Consider the following 24,537-nt stretch of genomic DNA (forward strand, 5'->3'; position numbering starts at 1 on the left):
AGGAGAGGTCGTGTCTCACTAACTTGATAGAGTTTTTCGAAGAGGTCACAAAGATGATTGATGCAGGTAGGGCAGTGGATGTTGTCTATATGGACTTCAGTCAGGCCTTTGACAAGGTCCCCCATGGTAGACTGGTATAAAAGGTAAAGTCACACAGGATCAGGGGTGAGCTGGCAAGATGGATACAGAACTGGCTAGGTCATAGAAGCAATGGAAGTGTGCTTTTCTAATTGGAGGGCTGTGACTAGTGGTGTTCCGAAGGAATCAGTGCTGGGACCTTTGCTGATCATAGTACATATAAATGATTTGGTGGAAAATGTAACTGGTCTGATTAGTGTTGCTAACTTTTGGTTGGTTCATTTGGCTCTGTTTTATAACCTTTGCTCTCAAGTCGCCAGGTATCTTTATGATACCGCCACGAGGTTCAAGTCCAAGTAATGATCAATAACTCAATACACCGATTAGTAAGATTCAAATCAAAGCACATTTATTATGCACAGTAATCGCTACTCATGCACAAATTCTCTGTCTAAGCTCCTTCTACGACTAACAGGCCTATACATAGCTTCGGACTGGCCCACCAGGTCAGGGGAACTAATGGCCTTTCGTTCGGGTTCTGAGTCTGCGGGATTCGAAGTTGGTACGGATTGGTAGCTAGGAGTGCTTATCTCATAGCGAGCGTTGACTTAAGACTTACTGGATCTCGGCGGCAGTTGAACCGGTCACGGTGAAGGTTGGTTTGCGTTGCTGAATGACCTGGTTAAGAAGAACGATTTGAACTTGGGGGCTTAACTTTATAGTCCCCAGGGGCTTCCCGCCTTTCGGGGCGGACCCTGTACCTGGTTCCAGGTGATTGGACTTCGTTCCAATCGCTTGGTTCGATTTCTCCAATACTGGAGCGGTTCCCTGATCGATGGGCGGTCTTGAGGTGTCCGTTAACCTCTTTTGTGTTGGCTCCTGCTGGCGCCGGGGAGTCTGGCTTAGCTTTGCTTGTCCCAAATGTTGCGATTGTTCCCGGGGATCGCTCATCAGTATGTAGATGGCTGCTACATTATTATGCAGATGGCTGCTTGTATCGATGCTGTCTGGGCTTTTGCAGAGTTTAATCCACAGTAAACTAGCACCTGCTGGTTTCTGCCTGTGTTGGCTGAATTTCCCTGCAGCCTTTGCTGTTCTCCATTTTACATCGGGAGTTGGCCAACCCAGGTGGCTACACTAGTAAGTTTGCAGACGACACAAAGGTTGGTGGAATTGCGGATAGCGATGAGGACTGTCAGAGGATACAGCAGGATTTAGATCGTTTGGAGACTTGGGAGGAGGGATGGCAGATGGAGTTTAATCCGGACAAATGTGAGGTAATGCATTTTGGAAGGTCTAATGCAGGTAGGGAATATATAGTGAATGGTAAAACCCTCAAGAGTATTGAAAGTCAGAGAGATCTAGGTGTACAGGTCCACAGGTCACTGAAAGGGGCAACACAGGTGGAGAAGGTAGTCAAGAAGGCATACGGCATGCTTGCCTTCATTGGCCAGGGCATTGAGTATAAGAATTGGCAAGTCATGTTGCAGCTGTATAGAACCTTAGTTAGGCAACACTTGGAGTATAGTGTTCAATTCTGGTCGCCACACTACGAGAAGGATGTGGAGGCTTTAGAGAGGGTGCAGAAGAGATTTACCAGGATGTTGCCTGGTATGGAGGGCATTAGCTATGAGGAGCGGTTGAATAAACTCGGTTTGTTCTCACTGGAACGACGGAGGTTGAGGGGCGACCTGATAGAGGTCTATAAAATTATGAGGGGCATAGACAGAGTGGACAGTCAGAGGCTTTTTCCCAGGGTAGAGGGGTCAATTACTAGGCGGCATAGGTTTAAGGTGCGAGGGGCAAGGTTTAGAGTAGATGTACGAGGCAAGTTTTTTACGCAGAGGGTAGTGGGTGCCTGGAACTCGCTGCCGGAGGAGGTGGTGGAAGCAGGGACTATAGTGATATTTAAGGGGCATCTTGACAAATACATGAATAGGATGGGAATAGAGGGATACGGACCCAGGAAGTGTAGAAGATTTTAGTTTAGATGGGCAACATGGTCGGCACAGGCTTGGAGGGCCGAAGGGCCTGTTCCTGTGCATTTCTTTGTTCTTTGTTTTAGTTTCGCACAAACTGTCCTTGTTGTTCCTCTCCCTCCCACTGTGCATGAAACAAAAAGTTGCCAAAGGCTTTTCCTGGAAGACAGTGCCCTTTTAACTGCCTCAGTTCAATAACTCAGAGCCACCTCCATATCGGCATGATCCTATTTATAGTAAAAATGCATTTAATCCCATTGTGTTGAACCTCAGTTCCAGGAAAGCATTCATGATGTTGCAGAGCCTGTACAGATTCAACAAGCTAGGACATGCGCTTTTATATCTTGGAATCGGAACTTGTAAACAGTAGAGCACTTGGCAGAAATCCACATCTCGTCAATTATAACAGAGATTCCTGTTGGCTCAACACAACTTCCGCTGACAGAGGTCAGCCTCGTGCATGATTAGTCCTGTCAGACTTTACCAATGGATCCCAGTCAGTCAGAAGCTGGTAAGTTGACTTTTTTGCTTTCTTAATGGGGTCCAACTTCACAAGGGGGACAAGTTGATGGTGAGAGTAAATTGGGGTGGATTGGGCGGGGACCCTTCAAAGGAACCAACAGGAAAGCAGATATTTCTTCAGCTGACATCTCTGTCCCTCAACCAGTAATGGCAGAGAGAGAGACAGTGAGAGAGAGAAAGAGAGTGTCAGAGAGGCAGTGAGAGAAAGTCAGTGAAAGAGGGCAGTGAGAGAGGGAGTGTGTGAGAGTGCGTGTGAGAGAGAGAGAGATTGTAAGAGAGGCAGTGAGAGAAAGGCAATGAGAGAGAGAGAGAGGCAGTGACAGTGTGTGAGAGTGGCAGTGAGAGAGAGGGGACAGTGAGAAAGAGAGAGTGTGAGAGGCAGTAAGAGAGAGAGAGTGTGTGGTGTGTGAGAGAGAGGGAGGCAGTGAGTGAGAGAGGCAGTGAGTGAGAGAGAGGGGACAGTGAGAGAGAGAGAGGGGGCAGTGAGAAAGAGAGAGTGTGAGAGGCAGTGAGAGAGAGAGAGTGTGTGGTGTGTGAGAGAGAGGGAGGCAGTGAGTGAGAGAGGCAGTGAGTGAGAGAGAGAGGCGGTGAGTGAGAGAGGCAGTGAGTGAGAGAGGCGGTGAGAAAGAGAGAGTGAGAGACTGTATGTGTAGAACCTGAACGGGAGAGACAACAGGAACACACTGGAGGGTAGACATGAAAAGAAACTTGCATGGTTTATTACTATGTGCACAAAACTATGAAAGACTAAAGTCCTCTCCCCGTAAGAGCCCCCCTCCCTGACTGCACCCAGGGCAGGGTTTTTACACTCTGTGGTCTTCCCTTGTTAAGGGGAAATCCCGCCCCCAATTACTGGGGGAGTTTGTACTCAGCTGTGTGAGAGGAAAATCGAATGGAGCACAGTCCTCGGCCCCTAAGGGGGTTATAACATCTCTTCCACCCCACCCCCCCCCCCCCCCCCCCTCCTCCAAGTCTGAAGAAATGTCCATGTCCTCGGGCTGAGGTCCTCTTGTCCGCTTTGGAAGTGGATGGCGGTCCGGTGTTGACGGGACGTGACTGGGAGGTGTGTAACGTACCAGAGACTGATGTTTGCGAGTGGATTGTCAAGGCAGGTGTGGCGTGGCCCGTGATGGTGTCGGTGCAGCAGATGGCTATTTGACCACGGCGAGTGGGACAATGTCCATGTCCGGCGTCGGAGTCTTCTGATGAGGCGTCAGGCATTTCAGCTTATCGGGCTTCGATGAACGGAGGTGACGGTGACCGGCGTTGTGCTCCAGGCGGCAACGGGGATATTCGGAGTCCTGGAAGCTCCCGCGTGTGGCGGCAGATGTGGTCCAGATGGCAGCCTGCTTCAGGTCCCTGTGCCCGGACCGAGTACAAAACTAGACCTGTGGTCTGGAGGACCACGCCTGACACCCATGTGGTGCCGGCGCCAAAATGGTGCATGTATATTGCGAACCCGGTTTGAACTCACGCTGCTTCAAACGTCGACCTGCATCCGTATCAGGGCAGCATGGTAGCACAGTGGTTAGCACTGTGGCTTCACAGCTCCAGGGTCCCAGGTTCGATTCCCTGCTGGGTCACTGTCTGTGCGGAGTCTGCACGTTCTCCCTGTGTCTGCGTGGGTTTCCTCCGGGTGCTCCTGTTTCCTCCCACAGTCCAAAGACATGCAGGTTAGGTGGATTTGCCATGCTAAATTGCCCTTAGTGTCTAAAAAGGTTAGGAGAGGTTATTGGGTTAGGGGGATAGGGTGGAAGTGAGGGCTTAAGTGGGTCGATGCAGACTCGATGGGCCGAATGGCCTCCTGCACTGTCTGTTCTATGTTCTATGTATCGGAGCGGTCCTGCCGCTGGCGAACCCGAGCACCGATGTCCGGGATGACCAGGCTGAGGCAGGTCTGGAGCCGAAGTCTCATGGTGCCACGCCCATGGTGGCATGAGGGGGGGGGGGGGTCGTCCAGTAGCCGAACAGAAACTGGGCCAGTCGCATCCCCCTAGACCCTGTGGTCAGTTTTTTCATCGCCCTCTTGAAAGTTTGGACCACCCTCTCGGCCAAACCATTTGATGTTGGGTGGTGCAGGGAGGTCTGTACTTCTCAAATTCCGTTTGCGGCTATAAATACTTTGAACTCCTTGCTGGTTAACACAGCCCCATTATCCAAAACCAGCACTTTGGATGCTGAATGTGTGTCGCAGCCTTCCTACTGTTGTCTTCGAGGTCACAGTCTGCACCTTGTGAACCTCGAGCCACTTCGAGTGAGCGTCCACCATCACGAGGAATGCCGCTCCCTGTAATGGGCTGGCGAAGTCTAAGTGAACGCGGGCCCACGGTTTTCCCAGCCATTCCCAAGGGTGTATTGGTGCAGCCGGCAGCGTCTTCTGGTTGTCTTGGCATGGGCCACAGCGCTGGACCACCTTCTTGATGGCTGAGTCGATCCCGGGCCACCAGACATAGCTGCGGGTGAGCACCTTCACCTTGGACTCTGTTGCACTATATGTTAAACTGTAAAAATTGGAAAATGCCAAAGTAAACATCTAAAATATGCTGGCCTTGCCAGCGACATTTATATCTTATGAATGAATAAAGGAAAGGCTCATGCTGGGCATCACATGTTGAATCAGCAGCAATGGCAGTTTAAAAATGAATAAAAGGACAATCATAAACAAGAAAAGATGTTGCCCCACAAAACTTGTGGATACAATATACACACCCCACCCAAAACCACTACTGACAGAGTCCAAAATACACACACAGCTATCATATTCCCCTTTGCAAACACTTAACTATTTAGTGAGGTAGAAATTCACCTTAGTCTCAAATTCATAGAATCCATAGAATCCCCACAGTGCAGATAGAGGCCATTCAGCCCATTGAGTCTGCACTGACCCTCTGAAAGAGCACTCTATCTAGGCCCATTCCCCACCTCATCCCCGTAACACCACCTAACCTGCACATCTTTAGATTATGGGTGTCATGATATTCAAACACACACATCATGATAGACACACCAACAGACAAATCAGAACACACAACACCACAACCAATGACAGAAAGATATAAAAGCACAGACACGACCCCCGGTGGTCAGTATTAGCTGCAGAGGAGGACCAGGACAGATCTACTACACGACACACTCAGGGAGACAGCACGTGCAGAGTATCCAGAACGAACTGTATTATAAGGGTTAAAATAAAATAGAGTTGTACCACATACAACTGTGTTGGCTCATCTGTGCACCAGAGCACCCAACACCACATGGTACAGGAGTGGATCGATACCTGCCGGCATACCTCAGTGTACAGAGACAACCAGCACCGGCGGTCCAAGATGGACACACCAATTCGCGCCATCGCCAGACGTTGATGCGAGCAACAATTCTCTCTCCAAGGCGACATGCTTCGACTTTTCTCTGCGGAGTCGCCCTTCCGGCACAGCAGGTGGCCGGAACCAGCGTGCACGGTCTCGGCCAACTTCCACATCTGGCACAGTCATCGCCTTGCATGATATTAGTGATGGTGCTACTTCGATGGCAACGACCCATCGGCTACAAGATGCCGTCCACCACAAACATAAAAAGAAAAAAGACTCCACCTTGTTCCTGGCATGCAGGGCGGATGGATTGGTGCGTAGGTGCAATCAGCGAGCTTTGCGCCGCCTTCCACGCTCGCAACTGAACCGTACGCACACGCCGGATCCTCCACTGGTTCCCAAGGATGACTTCGTGGAGATGCCACGGATCATGCCCCTTCCATCGCCACCAGAACCAAACCACAGCCAAGGCACCACTAACAAAGATGTTGAATGTTATATTTGCACGAATGAAAAACCAAGCACTGCACGAAGTACAACAAATGGAAAAGTAGAGACTTCGGCAACAGCATCACCTCCAACAGTCCAAGGTGAACCAGTGTGACCACAAATCTCCACAGCTGAACCGGCTTGAGGACCAGCCCATTCTTGAGGCGGTCACCCATTAGACTGGACTTATAACGCTGTTCATACGTTCAAAAAAGTCAAACACTTCTGTATTATAACCTGTTGTTGTTTATTGTTCCAGATATCGTCTGACCGGACCAATGTTCAAGTTTTTTTTTTCTCTCGCATCCATGTTTTGTTATGGTACAACCTTGTTAGTGTGACGCACCCGACATCGCCCCATGTAAATAGTTACGTCATATACACACGCTGTACATAACACACACACACACTCTTAGATGCACTCACGACACAATTGTATTTATAACCACGTAGGCACATATCTTTGTAAAAAGGGGGGATGTCATGATATTCAAACACACACATCATGATAGACACACCAACAGACAAATCAGAACACACAACACCACAACCAATCACAGAAAGATATAAAAGCACAGACACGACCCCCGGTGGTCAGTATTAGCTGCAGAGGAGGACCAGGACAGATCTACTACACGACACACTCAGGGAGACAGCACGTGCAGAGTATCCAGAACGAACTGTATTATAAGAGTTAAAATAAAATAGAGTTGTACCACATACAACTGTGTTGGCTCATCTGTGCACCAGAGCACCCAACACCACAATGGGGGGGAACTATAAAGCCACGCAGACACGGGTGAACGTGCAGTCACCCAAGAGAACTTGAACCCGGATCCCTAGAGTTGTGAGGCAGCAATGCTAACCATTGTGCTACCGTGCTGCCCCAAAGTAGGTGGTATCGACTCAGCTACCTCTAATACTCCCTGTCCAATGTTCACTTCCATTGCATTCAAACTTACAAACATATGAATTAGGAGCAGGAGTAGGCCACTCGGCCCCTCGAGCCTGCTCCGCCATTCAATAAGATCATGGCTGATCCAGGTTTAACCTCAACTTCATATTCCTGCTGACCCTTGATAACCTTTCACCCCCTCACTTATGAAGAATCTACCTACCTCTGCCTTAAAGATATTCAAAGACTCTGCCCCAATCACCTTTTGAGGAAGAAAATTCCAATCTCACAACTCACTGAGAGAAAAAGCAATTTCCCATCTCTGTCTGAAATGGCAACCCCTTATTTTTGGACAGTGGCCCCTGATTCTAGATTCTCCTACAAGAAGAAACATCCTCTCCACATCCACCATGGTAAATGTGTCAGCTGTTACCAGTGGTAACCCCCTCACTGCTGAGTCAAACGGTATAGGTTCAATTCCCGTGGCAGATACTTGACACCTCCCAGGGCAACGTTATCACTGAGGCCCCACATGGTGTTCCAGCTGGGCCTAAAAGTACCCACAGATTGTTCTCTGAAGACAGCAGCAGAATTCTCCCCGGTGTCTTGCCCAGTAATGACCCCTCGATCAGGATTGCTAATAAAAGGATTGTCTGATCTTAGGGGCTGGTTTAGCACAGTGGGTTAAACAGCTGGCTTGTAATGCTGAACAATGCCAGCAGTGCGGGTTCAATTCCCGTACCGGCCTCCCCGAACAGGCGCCTGAATGTGGTGACTAGGGGCTTTTCACAGTAACTTCATTGAAGCCTACCTGTGACAATTATTGTCACCTTGTTGTCTGTGGGGGTTTGCTGCATGCAAATTGGCTGTTGCATTTCCTCCATTATCGCAGTGACTACAGAAGTGCTTCATTAGCTGTACAGCACCATGAGACACCTTGAAGCTAAGAAGCGGCCTAATGTAATGCTTTCATTTCTTTCTCTCCTTCCATCCTTTCATAGAACCATAGAATCACGACAGTGCAAAAGGAGGCCATTCAGCCCATCAAGTTTACACCTCGGCACCTGGTGGAATTCGAATTCAATAAAAAATATCTGGAATTAAAAGTCTAACGATGACTATGAAACCATTGTTGATTGTCGCAAAACCCATCTGGTTCACTAATGCAGTTTAGGGAAGGAAGTCTGCCGTCCTTTCCTGTTCTGGCCCACACGTAACAACAGGCCTAGAGCAATGTGGTTGACTCTTAAAATGTCCTCTGAAATGGACCAAGCCTTTCAGTCCAAGGGATTTAGGGATGGCAAATAAACATTGCCGCAGCCAACAACATGAATATAGCAAACCAAACAATCAGTGTTACAGTGTTACAGACTTCTGTTGGGTGGGCTTACTGGGTTATGGGATAGGGTGGAGGGGTGGGCTTGGGTAGGGTGCTCTTTCAAAGAGCCGATGCAGACTCGATGGGCTGAATGGCCTCCTTCCGCACTGTAAAGTCGATGAATATTGAGATTGTTGCAGCCAGCTATCTTCCCAGGATGTGGAATTCGGAAACCACCAGTTGGTTTGGATCTTCTGGCTGGAACGTTCAGGCTGGACTCTCAGGCTGTGGTATCCCCTCTAGGGAGTCACTTTAACTTGTGATAACCTTGGTCTTCACATGGAAGATGTACATGGAAGGTCTATTCAATTTCTTATTTGTTGCCAGTTTCAGCAGACTGATAAAGAGCCTGTCTCAAATAAACAGAGTATCAAAGAGGCAACTTCCATGAGGGCTTAGAGTGATCTGGTAACCTTACAGGGTGAGGAATCTGGAAAGTTCCCTCCCAGCTCTGTCTTCAGGCTTTAAACATTCACCAACTGGATAGAGCAAAAAAATGCTGGTTGCTCTGTTTGCCTGAGTTATTAGAGAGAGAGTTCCACCCTTTCTGAGAGAGTTCTATTCAGCTCTGAGTTTAAATCAAAACTGAAAGCAAAAACACCCAGCCTCACAAGGTAAGAGACATTCTGGAACAGTCAGCACCAATCAGCATCGAGGATCTGTTAAGTCCTGAGAATTAAAAATAAATGGTTAGTTGCCAGCCAAGTCCATCAAAATGTGTCACCACTCGACCAAACCAAGTATCACATCTCACGGGGGGGATAGCAAACATGCCTGGGGGGGGGGGCATTTTGTCTTAAAATTAAAAGTGCAGTCCACCTGAAAGGCATAAATCCCAGCAGCTGCCCAGGTGCAAAAATTATAAAAGCAAAGAATAAGAGACAAAACAGGGAATACACAAGGGAAACCCAGTTTAAACAGTCTTACGTCAGTCAGAGATTAAACGGTGGCTAACACACTTCTAACTGTCCTGATCTCATGCAGATGGACCAGAGGATTTGGAGGATGAGGAAGGCCCAACAGCGCCTCCTATTGAAATGCTGGACAATGTGAGAGGCTACGAGGGAACTGTTGCAGGTGGTGGTAGGTTTGGAATGAATTATCCACACAGGTATAGTGAGTTGATAGCAGGGTGTGCTTACCCTCTTGCTGATTCTCAGATGATGAACTTTCCATGAATTAAAAGGAGTATTTTGAAAAGCCGGGGGGGGTTATTTTATCCCAGAGACAGCTTCCCGGGGCGCCTCAATCACTCCGTGTACTGTCTGCGATGCCCCATGTGCCGCGTTGGGTCCCTGCTCCTGAGCACTTTCTGCGGATTCCCACTGGAAATTCCAGGGGAGGACAGGATCAGTGCGAAGTCCCTCAGGGCCGAAGAGCCTGCCATTGCTCACCACTTGAATTCACATGTGAAGAATGGCCTCCATGAGTCAAGAATTGGCTGGCAGAACCCATTGCCTGATCACAGGTCAGGGCCATGGTCACAGGGCTGGAGGGGGAAGGCAGGAATTCACCTCGAATAATACAATAAGTTCATCAGCATTAGTAAACTTCAGTTTTTGATGCTTTTATAAAGCGTTGAAAGAGTCTACACCGAGTAGTTCAAGAAACTTTGTTTATTTACAGTAACTATTACGTACACCATATGGTAGATCCCAATGGGTCTGCCTTGCTGGTGCCAAACTGGTCTACTTTATATCATAGAATCCCTACAGTGCAGAAGGAGGCCATTCGGCCCATTGGGTCTGTACCAACCGTCTGAAAGAGCACCCTACCAAGGCCCAATATCCCATAACCCCACCTAATCTTTGGACACTAAGGGGCAATTTAGCATGGCCAATCCACCTAACCTGCACAACTTTTGACTGTGGGAGGAAACTGGAGCACCCGGAGGAAACCCACACAAACAAGGGGAGAATGTGAAAACTTTTCACAGACAGATCACCCAAGGGTGGAACTAAACCCGAGTTTGTGGTGCTGTGAGGCAGCAGTGCTAACCACTGTGACACCGTGCCACCCTCTGTATATACCATACAACTATACATTGTTTAGAGGTCCCCACTCCCTTAACATGGGAGCTTGTATTCTGCGAGGTTTGTGGGAAAGTTAATTGTTCCCACAGATACCCTGAGACCCCATTGAGGTAACCCCAGAAACACACCCCTCATTCTGGATATTTATTTGAGTGTAAATGATGGGTCCTTGAAGAATTGAATCTTTTTTCTTGGTTACAGGTGGAAACTACATATGTCCACCAGTCCACTCATCTGATAAGAAGGAGCGAGCACAGCCCCAGCTAGAGTGGAGGTACACTGTCTTCTCAGAGGTCCTGGACCATCAGGCCTCAGTCATACTGTTAGCATACTGGAGGGAACTGTTTCAAAATATCACTCATTTCAACCTACCTCAGTCCTAAAATTACTCTTTGATCACAAATATCACTCCTTTCTTGATGTAGGAGACACATCATCAACGTTAAAGTGATTGATTCATTGCTGAATGATTACGATGATTTAAAGCTGCTTTACATCATTGGAAATTCTTCCTGTGGCCTAGTCCATGCTCGTATTGAATGGCAGAGCAGGCTCGACGGGCTGAATGGCCTCTTCCTGCTCCTATCTTGCTATTCTGCTCTAAACTCTCTCTGGCTGAGGGGTGATGCTTGTTACCAGCTCACACGGTGACACTGAGAGAAGCCCCACAATTACCGTAATAAATCCAACACCCAGAAGACACTCCAGGCTGATAGTTTTTTTCTGGTCCTCAGCTCACACTACATTGGCTGTGGAAATGAGCAATGAGATAATAGCCATCTGTTTATAATTGAGGGGCGGATGTTGGGCCAGGATGCTGGAGAATCATAGAATTCCTGTGATGCAGAAGGATGCCATTCGGCCTATCGGGTCTGCACCCACTCTCCGAAAGGGCGCCTTACCTAGGCCCACTACCCCGCCCTATCCCCGTAACCCCACCTAACTTTGGTCCCTAAAAGGCAATTTAGCATAGCCAATCCACCTAACCTGCACATCTTTGGACTGTGGAACAAAACCACAGCACCCGGAGGAAACCCACACAGACACGGGGAGAACGTGCAAACTCCACACCGACAGTCACTCGAAGTCAGAATCGAAACCAGGTCCCTGGCGTTGTGATGCAGCAGAGCTAGCCACTGTGCTGCCCATCGAGTCTGACCACCGTGCCACCCATCGAGATAGGTTCCCCACCATCCATCCAAAAAGAGTGAAGCTGGGAATACAGTATTTCTCGGGATTCAGACTTGACATTTTATCTACTTCCTTCTAGAATTCCATCCATCACTGAAGAAGCGGCGAGAGAGGCATTAACACAGTTTGCTGCTGCTCACTGCTGTTACAGCAGCAGCCCTGCCCGCGACATGGACTTTCGGGATCTCACACCATTCAACATGTACAGGGTAAGACACCCATATTAAAGTCAATCCTTTCACCATCCCTACCCCAACCCAGTCACTCTATCTTCCGTTTTGTTTCTTGGTCTCTCTCTTCTGCCCTCCCCCTCATGGATACCCATCAGTAATTGTGTGAGGCAAGTTCCATCTGCCCTCTGATATTCAAGAGGCCCCTGAAGCCAGGGACACGTCTGAAGGGTTAGACATGTTTGGAATGCTATGTGTTGGAGGAGGTATGATCAGTGAGTTCACAGATGCCAAGAAAATTGGTGAGGTGGTAAATAGTGAGAAGGAAAGCCTTAGATTACAGTACGACATAGATGGGCTAGTTTGATGGGCAAAACGGCGGCAAATGGAGTTTAACCCTGAAAAGCGTGGGAGGGCTAACAAGACAAGGGACTATACAATGAATGGCAGGACCCTAGGAAGAAGAGGTTCAGAGGGACCTTAGTGTGCATGTCCATAGATCCCTTTAGACAGCAGGACAGATGGATAAGGTGGTTAAGGCGGCATATGGGATTTCCGGTGGCGGCTATGGAGTGAGTGGTCACACATTTGGTGGCTCCCTCTCGAGGTGGATTTGAGGGCAAAATATGCATGAGTGCCCAGGGAATGTGATACTCCTCTGGTGGGACTGGTAATAATAATAATCTTTATTGTCACAAGTAGGCTTACATTCACACTGCAATGAAGTTACTGTGAAAAGCTCCTAGTGTATTGCTCATCGGACGAATGTGCCACGAGGAAGAGAGAGCAGCTGGAGCAAGAATCTTTTCGTGGTGCGGCACAGGTGAAGATGGCAGAGAGCCTGGGGGCAGCGCTGCCAGCACAGTGGTCGACGCAGCAGCTGGTGGAATTCCTTTACGGCAAATTCCAGCAGCAGAGGAAGGAGGTCTTGGGGGATTTGGCCAAGATGGTGGTGCCGCTTAGGGCGGCGATCGAGTGGGTGGAGCAGAGGCAGGAGGCTCAGGGCCTGGCGAACCAGAAGGTAGAGGAGTCGGTGGTGGAATAAAAGGAGCAGCTGACCTCGCTGGAGGCAGAGGTGATGAGCAGCCAGAAAAGACTGAGTGAGAAGTCGATGGGGGAGTGGGCCTCTGACCGGCCCCTCGAGATGGATTGGGCGCACAAGGTGCTGAGGAGGAGGCCTCATGTGGGGGAACCAAGAAATGTAACTGGGAGGGGACTGAGCTGCGGATTTAAAGGACCTGGGTGCAGAGCTGGCCAAGGGGTGGGCCGGGTATAAATGGATAAAGGCTCCCCTCTACAAGAATGGGTGAAGTTCTGGGTTTTGTACCTCGCACTGAAAGCAAGAATTTAATTTTGACTCGCCGGAGGAGGCGATGGACTTTATGAGAGACCATGGACTGGGAGAAGTGTGAGGACATTGAACTTTGGAGAGGAGTTTTGTGTAAATTGTGGGGCACATTGGGTGGGTGAATTGGGGGCAGGTTACAACGGAGAAGCGGTGACAGTCAGTGTCCTGGGTGGACGTAGTGTTTTTACAGGAGACACACCTGAAGGTGGGGGATCAGACGAGGCTGAGGAAGGGATGGGTGGGGCAGCCGGAGTTAGACATGAAGATGAGGGGGCTGGCGGTGTTGGTTAATAAGAAAGTGACGTTTGAGGTGGGGAGCATTGTGGCCGATCCAGGGGGGTAGATATGTGGTAGTCAGTGGTGATGTGTTAAATATGTTGGATTAACATGGACTGCAACTCGATGCAGTATCACTTGAAAACAGGCTTCCAACGCTGTAGATGGTTCAACATTGCTTTATCGAACTTGCCGAGTAATGTACACAGTTCGCTGTGGGTTGACACTCTATTAATCTAAGCTTGCTAACCTTGGTCTGGCTTGCCCAAACTTGCTCTGTGCCATATGCAGTAGGTGCTGACTGTGCATTGCACCCTGACTGTTGCTACAGCTATCACCAGTACGAAGAGCCCGAGCCTTCCTGCCTCGTGTGTTTTATACTGGTAATGTACCCTGTAGTGTCCTGCCTGGTGATTGGTTGTTCTGTATTCTGTGTGGTGATTGGTTCCTGTGTGTGTCCATCACTGCCTGTCTGTATCTCATTATGAACATGAGTGTATATTATGACATCTCCCCTTTTTACATAAATTTTGGATGCTTGTGGCTGTGTGCTTGTATTTACATGTGTGACTATGTGCAAAATAGTGAGTGAGTGAACATATATACATGGGAAGGTGTCTATCGCGCATATACAGAACAAGGTGAACAAAATTTACACAGTTAAAGTCTATAAGTCCAGTCTTTGTGGTGGGCGGCGGATTCTTGTCGACCGCCTCAGAGGTGGCGGGGAGGACGCCGGCGTCTCGACAGGCGGGATTGCTGCCAGATTGGCGGGCTTGTGGTTTGAAATGTCCGGAGGAGGCGTCTCGACATACGGAGGGGTGTGGTCAGGTGGTGGTTGGCAGGCAACTTTGCGCAGTACCCTTCTGTTGCGCCTGAGAATGGAGCCATCAGCCATCCGAACAACAAAAGACCTGGGGGCAGCCTGTCGTACAACAACAGCTGGGGCTGACCAACCTCCCTCAGGCAGCTTGATGTGAACAACATCTTCTGGAGCCAGCACAGGCAAATCAATGGCATGAGCATCAGACGTGATCTTCTGCTGGTCTCTGAGTCGCTGCACGTTTCTTAGCGAGGTGATCAAGGTCTGGAACGTGGATGGCTGGAACAGTTGTCCGCAGGTTGCGATTCATGAGTAGCTGAGCCGGAGACAGACCAGTCGACAGAGGGGTTGCCCTGTATGCCAACAGTGCAAGGTTAAAATCAGATGCAGGGTCTGCAGCCTTGCGGAGCAGCTGCTTGATAATGTGGACCCTTTTTTCCACCTTCCCGTTTGACTGCGGGTAATGGGGACTGGATGTGACATGTTTGAAGTGGTAGGATTGTGCAAAGTTGGACCACTCTTGGCTGTGGAAACATGGACCGTTGTCGCTCATCACTGTGAGTGGTATACCGTGCCTGGCAAACGTCTCCTTGCAGGCCTTGATGACTGATTTTGATGTGAGGTCTGACAGCTTCACAACTTCTGGGTAGTTCGAAAAGTAATCGATCAGAAGTACATTTGCGTGAAAGAGGTCTATTCCCACCTTGGACCACGGAGAGGTCACAAGCTCATGTTGTTGGAGCGTCTCCTTGGACTGAGATGCTTGGAATCTCTGGTATGTGGTGCAATTGAGGACCATGTTGGAGATATCCTGGCTGACCCCAGGCCAGTAAACTGCCTGTCGAGCTCTGCGTCGGCATTTCTCGACTCCAAGGTGACCCTCATGGATCTGCTTGAGCACCATGGCCTGCATGCTGATACAGTTTCAGAATGATCCCTTCAACAACCATCAAATCATCCTTGACATTAAAAAAACTGGGGGCATTGCCCCTTGTGCCACCCATTTGCGAGGTGGTGCATTACCCTTTGCAGCAGAGGGTCTTTGGCAGTTTCTGCTCGTATCTGGACGACACGTTCAGCAGTGGCCGGGAAGTTGCTAGCACACATCTGCACCTGTGCCTCGATTTGGCGAATGAAGTCTCCATGTTCGCGGGGCGTGGTGATGGATCTGGATAGGGCATCCGCGATTATCAGCTCCTTGCCCGGTGTGTAGACGAGGTCGAAATCATATCGGCGGAGTCACAGAAGAATGCGCTGTAGCCGGGGCGTCATGTCGTTTAAGTCCTTCTGGATGATGTGGACTAAGGGTCTGTGGTCTGTTTCCACCGTGAACTTTGGCAGACCGTATACGTAATCGTGGAATTTAACGATTCCTGTTAGGAGACCCAGGCACTCCTTTTCAATCTGTGCATACCTTTGCTCGGACTGAGTCATGGCCCTGGATGCGTATGCCACTGGAGCCCAGGACGAGAAGTCATCTTTCTGGAGGAGCACCGCATCAATGCCGACCTGGCTTGCGTCCGTGGATATTTTTGTTTCCTTGGTCGGGTCAAAGAACGCCAGGACTGGGGCCGTGGTGAGCTTTGCCTTAAGCTCCATCCACTCCGCTTGATGTGTTGGTGTCCACTGGAATACTGTGGTCTTTTTACTAGATGCTGGAGGGCTGTGGTGTGGGATACCATGTTAGGAATGAATTTTCCCAGAAAGTTCACCATCCCCAGGAAGCATAGTACCACCTTTTTGTCCTCTGGGGTCTTCATGGCATTGATTGCCGTTACTTTGTCAGATTCAGGTTGCACACTCTGCTGGGATATTTGATCGCCCAAGAATTTGATTGAAGACAGACCAAATGAGCATTTGGCCCTGTTTAGCTTGAGGCCATTCTCATGGACCCTTTTAAAGACATGTTTGAGCCGATCTATGTGCTCCTCGGGGGTCGTGGATCAGATTATCACGTCATCCACATAGACTCGCACACCCTCGATGCCCTCCATCATTTGCTCCATTATGCGGTGAAAGACCTCGGAGGCTGAAATGATACCGAAAGGAATGCGGTTGTAACAGTGCCTGCCGAACGGAGTGTTAAACATGCAGAGCTTCCTGCTGGAGTCGTCCAGTTGTATTTGCCAGAATCCACGTGTGGCGTCCAGCTTGGTAAAGAATTTGGCGTGTGCCATCTCAGAGGTTAATTCTTCCCGCTTCGGGATCGGGTAGTGCTCCCTCATGATGATGCGATTGAGGTCTTTGGGATCGATACAGATTGGTATTTCGCCTGAGGGCTTCTTCGTGTCGACAGGGAGCTGACCCAGTCTGTTGGTTCAGTGACCCTTGAGATGATGCCCTGGCTTTGGAGCTCTTGCAGCAGCGCTTTTAAGTGATCCTTTAGAGGAGCTGGCACCCGGCGTGGTACGTGAATGACTGGGGTGGCATCCGGCTTGAGTAGTATTTTGTAGCGATACGGGAGCGTGCCCATCCCATCGAACACATCGTGATATTGCGTGAGGATGTCGTCTATGTCAGCCTGTAGATTCACATGAGATGAGGCAGTCGGAGGTGCAAAGGACATGGCATGGATTCGCTGTACCAGATTAAGGAGTTTACATGCACGGGCACCGAGCAGGGATGCCTTGTCAGGCCTGACAATCTTGAATCTTAACGTCGCCGTGATTGCCTTGTGGGATACAACTAGATGACATGATTCACTAGCAGCTATGGCATTGCCATTGTAATCAAGGAGCTGGCAGGCTGGTGGAAAAACTTTGGATTGGTCTCGGATGCTGTCGAGGTCTGTCCGGGATATGAGGTTTGCAGACGCGCCAGTGTCCAGTTTGAATTGGATTCTGCACTGATTCACTTTAACGACAGCGCGCCATTCGTCATCAGAATCCACACTTAGGATTGAGAGGCGCTTTGCATTAGTGGAGGAGACAATCTCACGTGTGGTGATGATGCCCACCTGATATGGAGACTCGAGGCAGTCATCATTTGGGTCTGTTGGGCTTTCGGGATCGGAATCCTGCATGCCTTGCTGTCTGCAGTGGACAGGTCTGTGTTGCAGCTGGGATCGCTGGCTTTTGACCGGTGGAGCGGACCAGCATACGGCCGCATAATGGCCAGGCTTTCCACATTGGATTCATCGCCTTCCTTTGGCTGGACATTGCCGCTTTAAATGGGCGGAGCCACAGTTTTGGCACGTCATGACGCTGACGTCAGTGCGTTCCGTGCGCCTTCGCGCCTGCACAGTGCGGTCGGCTGCTGTAGATGGTTCAACACTGCTTTATTGAACTTGCCGAGTAAGGTACACAGTTCGCTGTGGGTTGACACTCTATTAATCTAAGCTTGCTAACCTTGGTCTGGCTTGCCCAGACTTGCTCTGTGCCATGTGTAGTAAGTGCTGACTGTACATTGCGCCCTGACTGTTGCTACAGCTATCAGCTGTACGAAGAGGCCGAGCTTTCCTGCCTCGTGTGTTTTATACTGGTAATGTATCCTGTAGTGTCCTGATTGGTTGTTCTGTATTCTGTGTGGTGATTGGTTCCTTTGTGTGTCCATCACTGCCTGTCTGTATCTCATTATGAACATGAGTGCACATTATGACAAGTGGGAAGCTGGAGGGGATGCCGGTAATCCTGGTAAATATTTTCGCCCAAAATTGGGATGACGTGGATTTTATGAGGCTGGTGTTAGGGTAGATCCCAGACCTGGACATGGATTGGCTGATAATGGGGAGGCGATTTTAACACGGTTCTGGAACCGAGGATGGACTTGAGTCCTAAGTCGTCGTCGAAGGTGTCTGCGGTGGCTAGAGAGCGGAGGGGGTTCATGTGTCTGAGGGGAGTGGGGGGGGCGGGGACCAGTGGAGGTTTGGGAGGCCGAGGGCAAAGAGTTTTCGTACTTCTCACATGTGCACCGGGTGTACTCCCGGATCGATTTCTTTGTGATGGATAAGGTGCTGCTGGCGGGGGTCACCGTCTCGACGTATTCAGAGATTGTCGTTGCTGCCACGCAGTGAGAGGCACTTGAGGCGGTAGTTAGGGGTGAATTTATATCGATCAGGGCGCATAGGAAGAGGGTGGAACGAAAACAGAGGGCGAGGCTGGTGAATGAGGTTCTGAGGGTGGATCGGAGGTACTCGGTGACACCAGAGGAGGGGTTGTTAAAGGAGAGGCAGAGACTCCAGATGGAGGTCAGGTTAGTGTCCATGGGGAAGGCGGTAGGGCAGCTGCAGAGGGCTAAAGGGGGGCGGTGTATGAGTACTGGGAAAAGGTGAGTAGGATGCTGGCCCACCAGGTGAGGCAGCAGGCAGTGGCAAGGGAGATTGGTTGGGTGAGGGATGAGAAGGGCAAGGTGGTGTTGGACCCGGGGGGGGGGGGGGGGGGTGTGAACGGGGTATTTGAGACCTTCTGCAGAAGGCTGTACGTGTCGGAGCCTCTGCTTGGGGAGGAGATGAGACAGTTCCTGGATGGGTTGGAGTTCCCTCGGGTGGAGGAGGAGAAGGTGCAGGGATTGGGGGCTCCAATCGGGTTGAGGGAGGTGATGGATGACATTGGTGCGATGCAGGCAGGGTAGGCCCCGGGACTGTTCGGGTTTCCAGTGGAGTTTTTCAAGAAGTTTGGCGTGGAGTTAGGGCCTGTGCTAGTGAGAATGTACAGTGAAGTGAGGGGTAGGGGGGAACTCCCCCCCACATTGTTGCAGGTGTCTAATTCCCTGATTTTGAAGAATGATAAGGATCTGGAGCAGTGTGGGTCGCACCACCCGATATCGTTGGTTAATGGGGCTGGTTTAGCACAGTGGGTTTAAAACAGCTGGCTTGCAATGCAGAACAATGCCAGCAGCGCGGGTTCAATTCCCATACCAGCCTCCCCAAACAGGCGCCGGAATGTGGTGACTAGGGGCTTTTCACAGTAACTTCATTGAAGCCTACTTGTGACAATAAGCGATTATTATTATTAATGTTGATACAAAGTTGTTGCGAAGGTGTTAGCGTCATGGATAGAGGGTTGTGTGCCGGGGGTGATAGGGGAGGACCAGACGGGATTTGTGAAGGGGCGGGAGTTGTTCGCAAATGTGCGCAGGTTGCTTAATGTTATTATGATGCCCTCGGAGGGACAGGAGCTAGAAGTAGTGAGGGGCAATGGGTGCAGAGAAGGCCTTTGATTGGGTGGAGTGGGCGTATTTGTTGGAGGTGCCAGGTCAGTTCGGGTTTGGCCAGGGGTTTGTGGAGTGTGTTCGGCTGCTGTACAGGACGCCAATGGCGAGTGTCTGGACAAACAGGACGAGTTCAGAGTACTTCGGACTCTACCGGAGGGGCGAGGCAGGGGTGCCCACTTTCCCCGTTTCTTTTCGCCTTGGCGGTAGAGCCGCTGGCGATGGCCTCGAGGGGTTGGAACGGGATTGAGCGGGGATGCTGAGCACAGAGTCTTGCTGTATGCCAACGACCTGTTGTTATATATTTCAGACCCGGTGGGCAGCTTCGCAAGGATCATGGAGATCTTGAGGGAGGCTGGCCGGTTTCCGGGGTACAAATTGAACATGGGGAAGACCAAGGTGTTCCCAATTAATGCTAGGGGGCAGGAGAGGAGGTTAGGGGAGTTGCAGTTCGGGTGGTGGGGGCGAGTTTTCGGTATCTAGGTGGCATGGAGTTGGAGCGACATAAATTGAACTTGGCACGACTGGTGGAGAGAATGAAGGTGGATTTCAAGAAGTGGGATGTGTTGCCGCTGTCACTGGCTGGGCACGTGCAGGCGGTTAAAATGACGGTGCTGGCCAGGTTCTTGTTTGTATTCCAGAACCTCCCCATCTTTGTTTTAAGTCATTTTTTAGGATGGTGTACGGGATAATTTTGAGGTTTATGTGGTTGGGAAAGACCCCGCGGGTGAGGAGGGTGTTTTAAGAGAGGGGTTGAGGGGGGGTGCTGGCGCTGCCAAGTTTGATGAATTATTATTCGGTGGCAAACATGGCAATGGTGAGGAAATGGGTGATGGAGGTGGGGGCGGATGGAGGCGACCTTGTGTAGGGAGCGAGTTTGAGGGCACTATTCAGGAACCATCACATTCCCTTCTCCCCCAGCCGGGGCTCTGACTCATATAACCTCCTATAAAACTCCTCAAACACCCAATTCACCTCCAACAGATCCAGTACCACCTTTCCCGTCCTGTCCTTCACTCTACCAATTTCACTCGCCGCCTCCTGTTTCCTACGTTGGTGGGCCAGCATCCTGCTCGTATTCTCCCCATACTCGTACATTACCTCACTGGCCCACTGCAACTTCCCTGTGGACGCCAGCCCAAATTCCATCTGCAGCCTCTGCCTCTCCCTCAACAACCCAGCCTCTGGGGATTCCGAGTATCTCCTGTCCACCCTCAGAATCTCTTCCACCAACTTTGCTATTTCTGCTTGTTCCACCCTTTCCCTGTGTGCCCGAATCGAAATAAACTCCCCCCTATCCACTGCCTTGAGTGCCTCCCACAGCATTGTGGCCGTGACTGCCCCCGTATCGTTGAGTGCCACATACCCCGGATGGCAGCCCACACCCGCTTGCACACCTCCTAACAACCCCACATCCAGCCTTCTCTGCGGGGGGCGCTGGTCCCCTTCCCGGTTCACTTGCAAATCCACCCAGTGCAGCGCGTGGTTTGAAACCACAATCGCTTTGTCCACCACAAAGAAATCAATCCGGGGATACACCCAGTGCACATGGGAAAAGTACAAACATTCCTTCATCATAAGCCTCCCAAACCTCCACGGGTCCACGCCCCCATCCGCTCCATATACCTCTTCAGCTCCTTCACCACCGCTGACATCCTCCCCGACCTCGGCTGGACCGGTCCAAATTTGGCACAATGACCGTGTTAAAGTCCATCCCCATGATCAACCAGTGCGAGTCCAGGTCGAGGATCTTCCCCAGCTCCCGTCTCATAAACTCCACATTATCCTAGTTTGGGGCATAAACATTTACCAGGACCACCGGCATCCCCTCCAGCTTCCCACTCACCATTACAACCCTCCCCCTCCAAAACTACCACCATGTTCTCCACCTCGAACGCCACCTGTTTGTACCAGCATCGCCACCCCCGTCCTCTTCATGTCCATTCCTGAATGGAATACCTGTACCGTTAAATGCATCTCTTGTAAAAATGCCACATCCGCCTTCAGACTCCTCAGGTGCGCAAACACATGTAGCCGTGTGACCTGCCCATTCAGCCCCCTCACATTCCACATGATCAGCCTTGTTGGAGGGCTCCCCGTCTCCCTCCCCTGCCGATCAGCAATATCACTCTTATGGCCAGCCCCTGGCCCGAATCACACGACCTCCCAGGCCCACCCTTGAATATCTGCAGTCATCACTCCCTTTCCCACTGCACCACAACAACCACACTCTTGCCAGCAGCCCACCTCCCCCCGCTCCCTCAAACTAAACAACAACCCCATCTCCCACCACTGCACCAACCACCTGACCGCCCCCACTGTTTTTAAGATAAAGATAGATAGTTTTTTGAAGAATAAAGGGATGAAGGGTTATGGTGTTCGGGCCGGAAAGTGGAGCTGAGTCCACAAAAGATCAGCCATGATCTCATTGAATGGCGGAGCCCCACGATCCACAAGATTTGTCTTTTGGAGTAGTTCTCCAGATCCTCCACCGTCTCCTCCACTGTCTGGGTCACCTGGCTCTGGGACTCTAGCCTCTGCTCCATATGGTTAATTCCCGCTTTCAGCGGCTCTACCACCTTGGCTAGGTCCTCCTGGATCTCCCTTCTCTGCTGGCTGAACTTCTCATTTCAGAAGTCCACCAGCTGTTCCGTTGACCACTGGGTGGGCAGGACAGGTCCTTTACCCTCCGTCATCTTGAGCCGTGGCGCACAAAGATTCTCCTGCTCCACCAGCTCCCTTCTTATCGACCCACTCCTGGTCCACGGACCCATCCACCAGCCACACCAGTGTAGTCTCACTTTTCCGTGGCATTGCTACACGTTTATCAATCCAAACCTCCACCCTTTGAACGGGGAAAGGTCCAAAAAAAATCCACCTTGAGCGGGAGCTACCAAATGTGCGATCACTCACTCCATGGCCGCCCCCAGATGTCCGGGACAAAACAACATTTAGCAGTTTGCGAACATTAGCCGACAACTGCCTACCCTTAACAAACCCCATTTGCTCCTCCGATATAACCGCTGGGAGGCAGGGCTCCAAGTGCATAGCTAAACCTTCGCCAACAACTTCGCATCTGTATTCAGAAATGAAATAAGGTGATTTGACCGCACTCTGCCAGATCCTTATCCTTTTTTAAGGCCAAGGAAATCAACCCCTGCTCAAACGTTGCAGCTGGTGCACCGCCCTGTCTATCAAAAGCAGCCAAAACTCCAACTACAATTTCTTTCTACTTGCCAGCAGCTCGGGTGTCGAACTAACTGAACATTAGCGAGCCATCTCCAAGAGGGCATTCACCAGCCTTTGCCTCTCCACCCTTTCATTCCTCTCCTTATGTGTCTTGTAAGAAATGATCTCTCCTCTAATAACCATCTTCAAAGCCTTCCACACTGTGGAAAGTGGAATCTCCTGACTTCTGTTAAACCCCGGATACTCCTCAATGGCAGAGGAACTTCTCTCACAGAATTCCTTATCCGCCAACAAACTCCATGGAAAGCGCTGAGCGGGATCCGACCCCACCCCTAAATCCACAAAATGCAGAGCATGATTAGGGATCACTAACGCCAAATACCCTACCCCCACCAACCCCAGTAGCAGGAAGCAACCTACCATAAAGAAATCGATCCTAGAATATACCTGAATATACCTGGGAGTAGAAAGAAAAATCCTTCTCATCCGGGCGTAAAATCTCCATGGGTCTGCTCTCGCTATCGGCTCCATAAAGGCCAAAGTACCTTTGTCACCCCAATGGCCTCACAGCCTTAGACCTTGACTTATCCAATCAAGAATCCAATCACAGTTAAAGTCCCCTTCCAGGATTAGCTGGTGCGAGTCAAAATCGGAGATCAAAGGCAGCAACTTTTTAATAAAAGCTGTTTCATCCCAGTTTGGGGCATATACATTGACCAACACCACTGGGGTATCTGCCAACAACACACTAACCATTACATACCTCCCATTCAGATCATTAAAAAGTCACCGAAAAAGCTACCTTCTTATTAATCAAGATCGCTGTCACCCCCATGGGCCCAACTGGTAAATCCCGAATGAAATGCTTGCCCCACCCAACCCTTCCATAATCTTATCTGATCTCCTTAACCTGTAAATGAGTCTCCTGTAACAGCACCACATCAGCCTTCAAACCCGAAGGTGCGCAAACACCCTAGATCTTTACCGGGCAAGTGCTCAACGCCCTCACCTTCCATGTCACCAGCCAGATTTTGGGGGGGGGGGTGGCGGCATGTACCAGAGTCAGTCATTCCCACCCTGTGGGGCAGTCCAGCAACTTCTCACGGCAGCTGACACCAGGCCCACCCAAGATGGCTGCAGGGGCTGGTTTAGCACAGGGCTAAATAGCTGACTTTTAAAGCAGACCAAGGCAGGCCAGCAGCACGGTTCAATTCCCATACCAGCCTCCCCGAACAGGCGCCGGAATGTGGCAATTAGGGGCTTTTCACAGTAACTTCATTTGAAGCCTACTTGTGACAATAAGCGATTTTCATTTCATTTCATATCTCCCACACGACCGAACAAAGAAAGGTCCCCAGCTGTAATGACTTAGACCAGGCCTTTGAGATTGGTCAATTAGTATACGAGTTCCCTGATTAGTGGCCTAATCAGGGAACCCCTTTCTCTATATATAACAAGGAGTGTCAGAACCCTGCACTCCCAGTGTAGACAGCAAGCTGAATGCTTGTTTTGCTGTTGGTTTTGTAAATTAAAGGGATTCTGGGAAGGGACTTCTGTGCCGTGGACTTATTACAGTGGCGACGAGGAAAACGGAAGGAACCAGCTCATTAGCAGCCACCACATATTGAGGGTTAGCCACTGACAGGCAAAATGCCTTTATTTGGGAAGTTGGACTCTTTTGACCCTGCAGTGGAAGACTGGGCCCAATAT

At 50.2% G+C, this 24,537-nt stretch overlaps 1 protein-coding gene across 1 annotated transcript in view; it reads left to right on the forward strand.

The window, feature by feature from the left end:
• The first annotated feature begins 2,107 nt into the window (after positions 1–2,107).
• Positions 2,108–24,537, forward strand: part of LOC140388235 (protein SSUH2 homolog) — a 70,421-nt gene continuing 47,991 nt past the window's right edge. The window contains exons 1-4 of the mRNA XM_072472058.1: positions 2,108–2,568; positions 9,634–9,732; positions 10,884–10,956; positions 11,953–12,082. Coding sequence (XP_072328159.1) covers positions 2,544–2,568; positions 9,634–9,732; positions 10,884–10,956; positions 11,953–12,082 — 327 coding nt within the window. The 5' untranslated portion in view covers positions 2,108–2,543. The remainder of the gene's footprint in view (positions 2,569–9,633; positions 9,733–10,883; positions 10,957–11,952; positions 12,083–24,537) is intronic.

This window comes from Scyliorhinus torazame, chromosome 13, assembly GCF_047496885.1.
Source record: "Scyliorhinus torazame isolate Kashiwa2021f chromosome 13, sScyTor2.1, whole genome shotgun sequence".
In the NCBI taxonomy this organism is placed as follows: domain Eukaryota; kingdom Metazoa; phylum Chordata; class Chondrichthyes; order Carcharhiniformes; family Scyliorhinidae; genus Scyliorhinus; species Scyliorhinus torazame.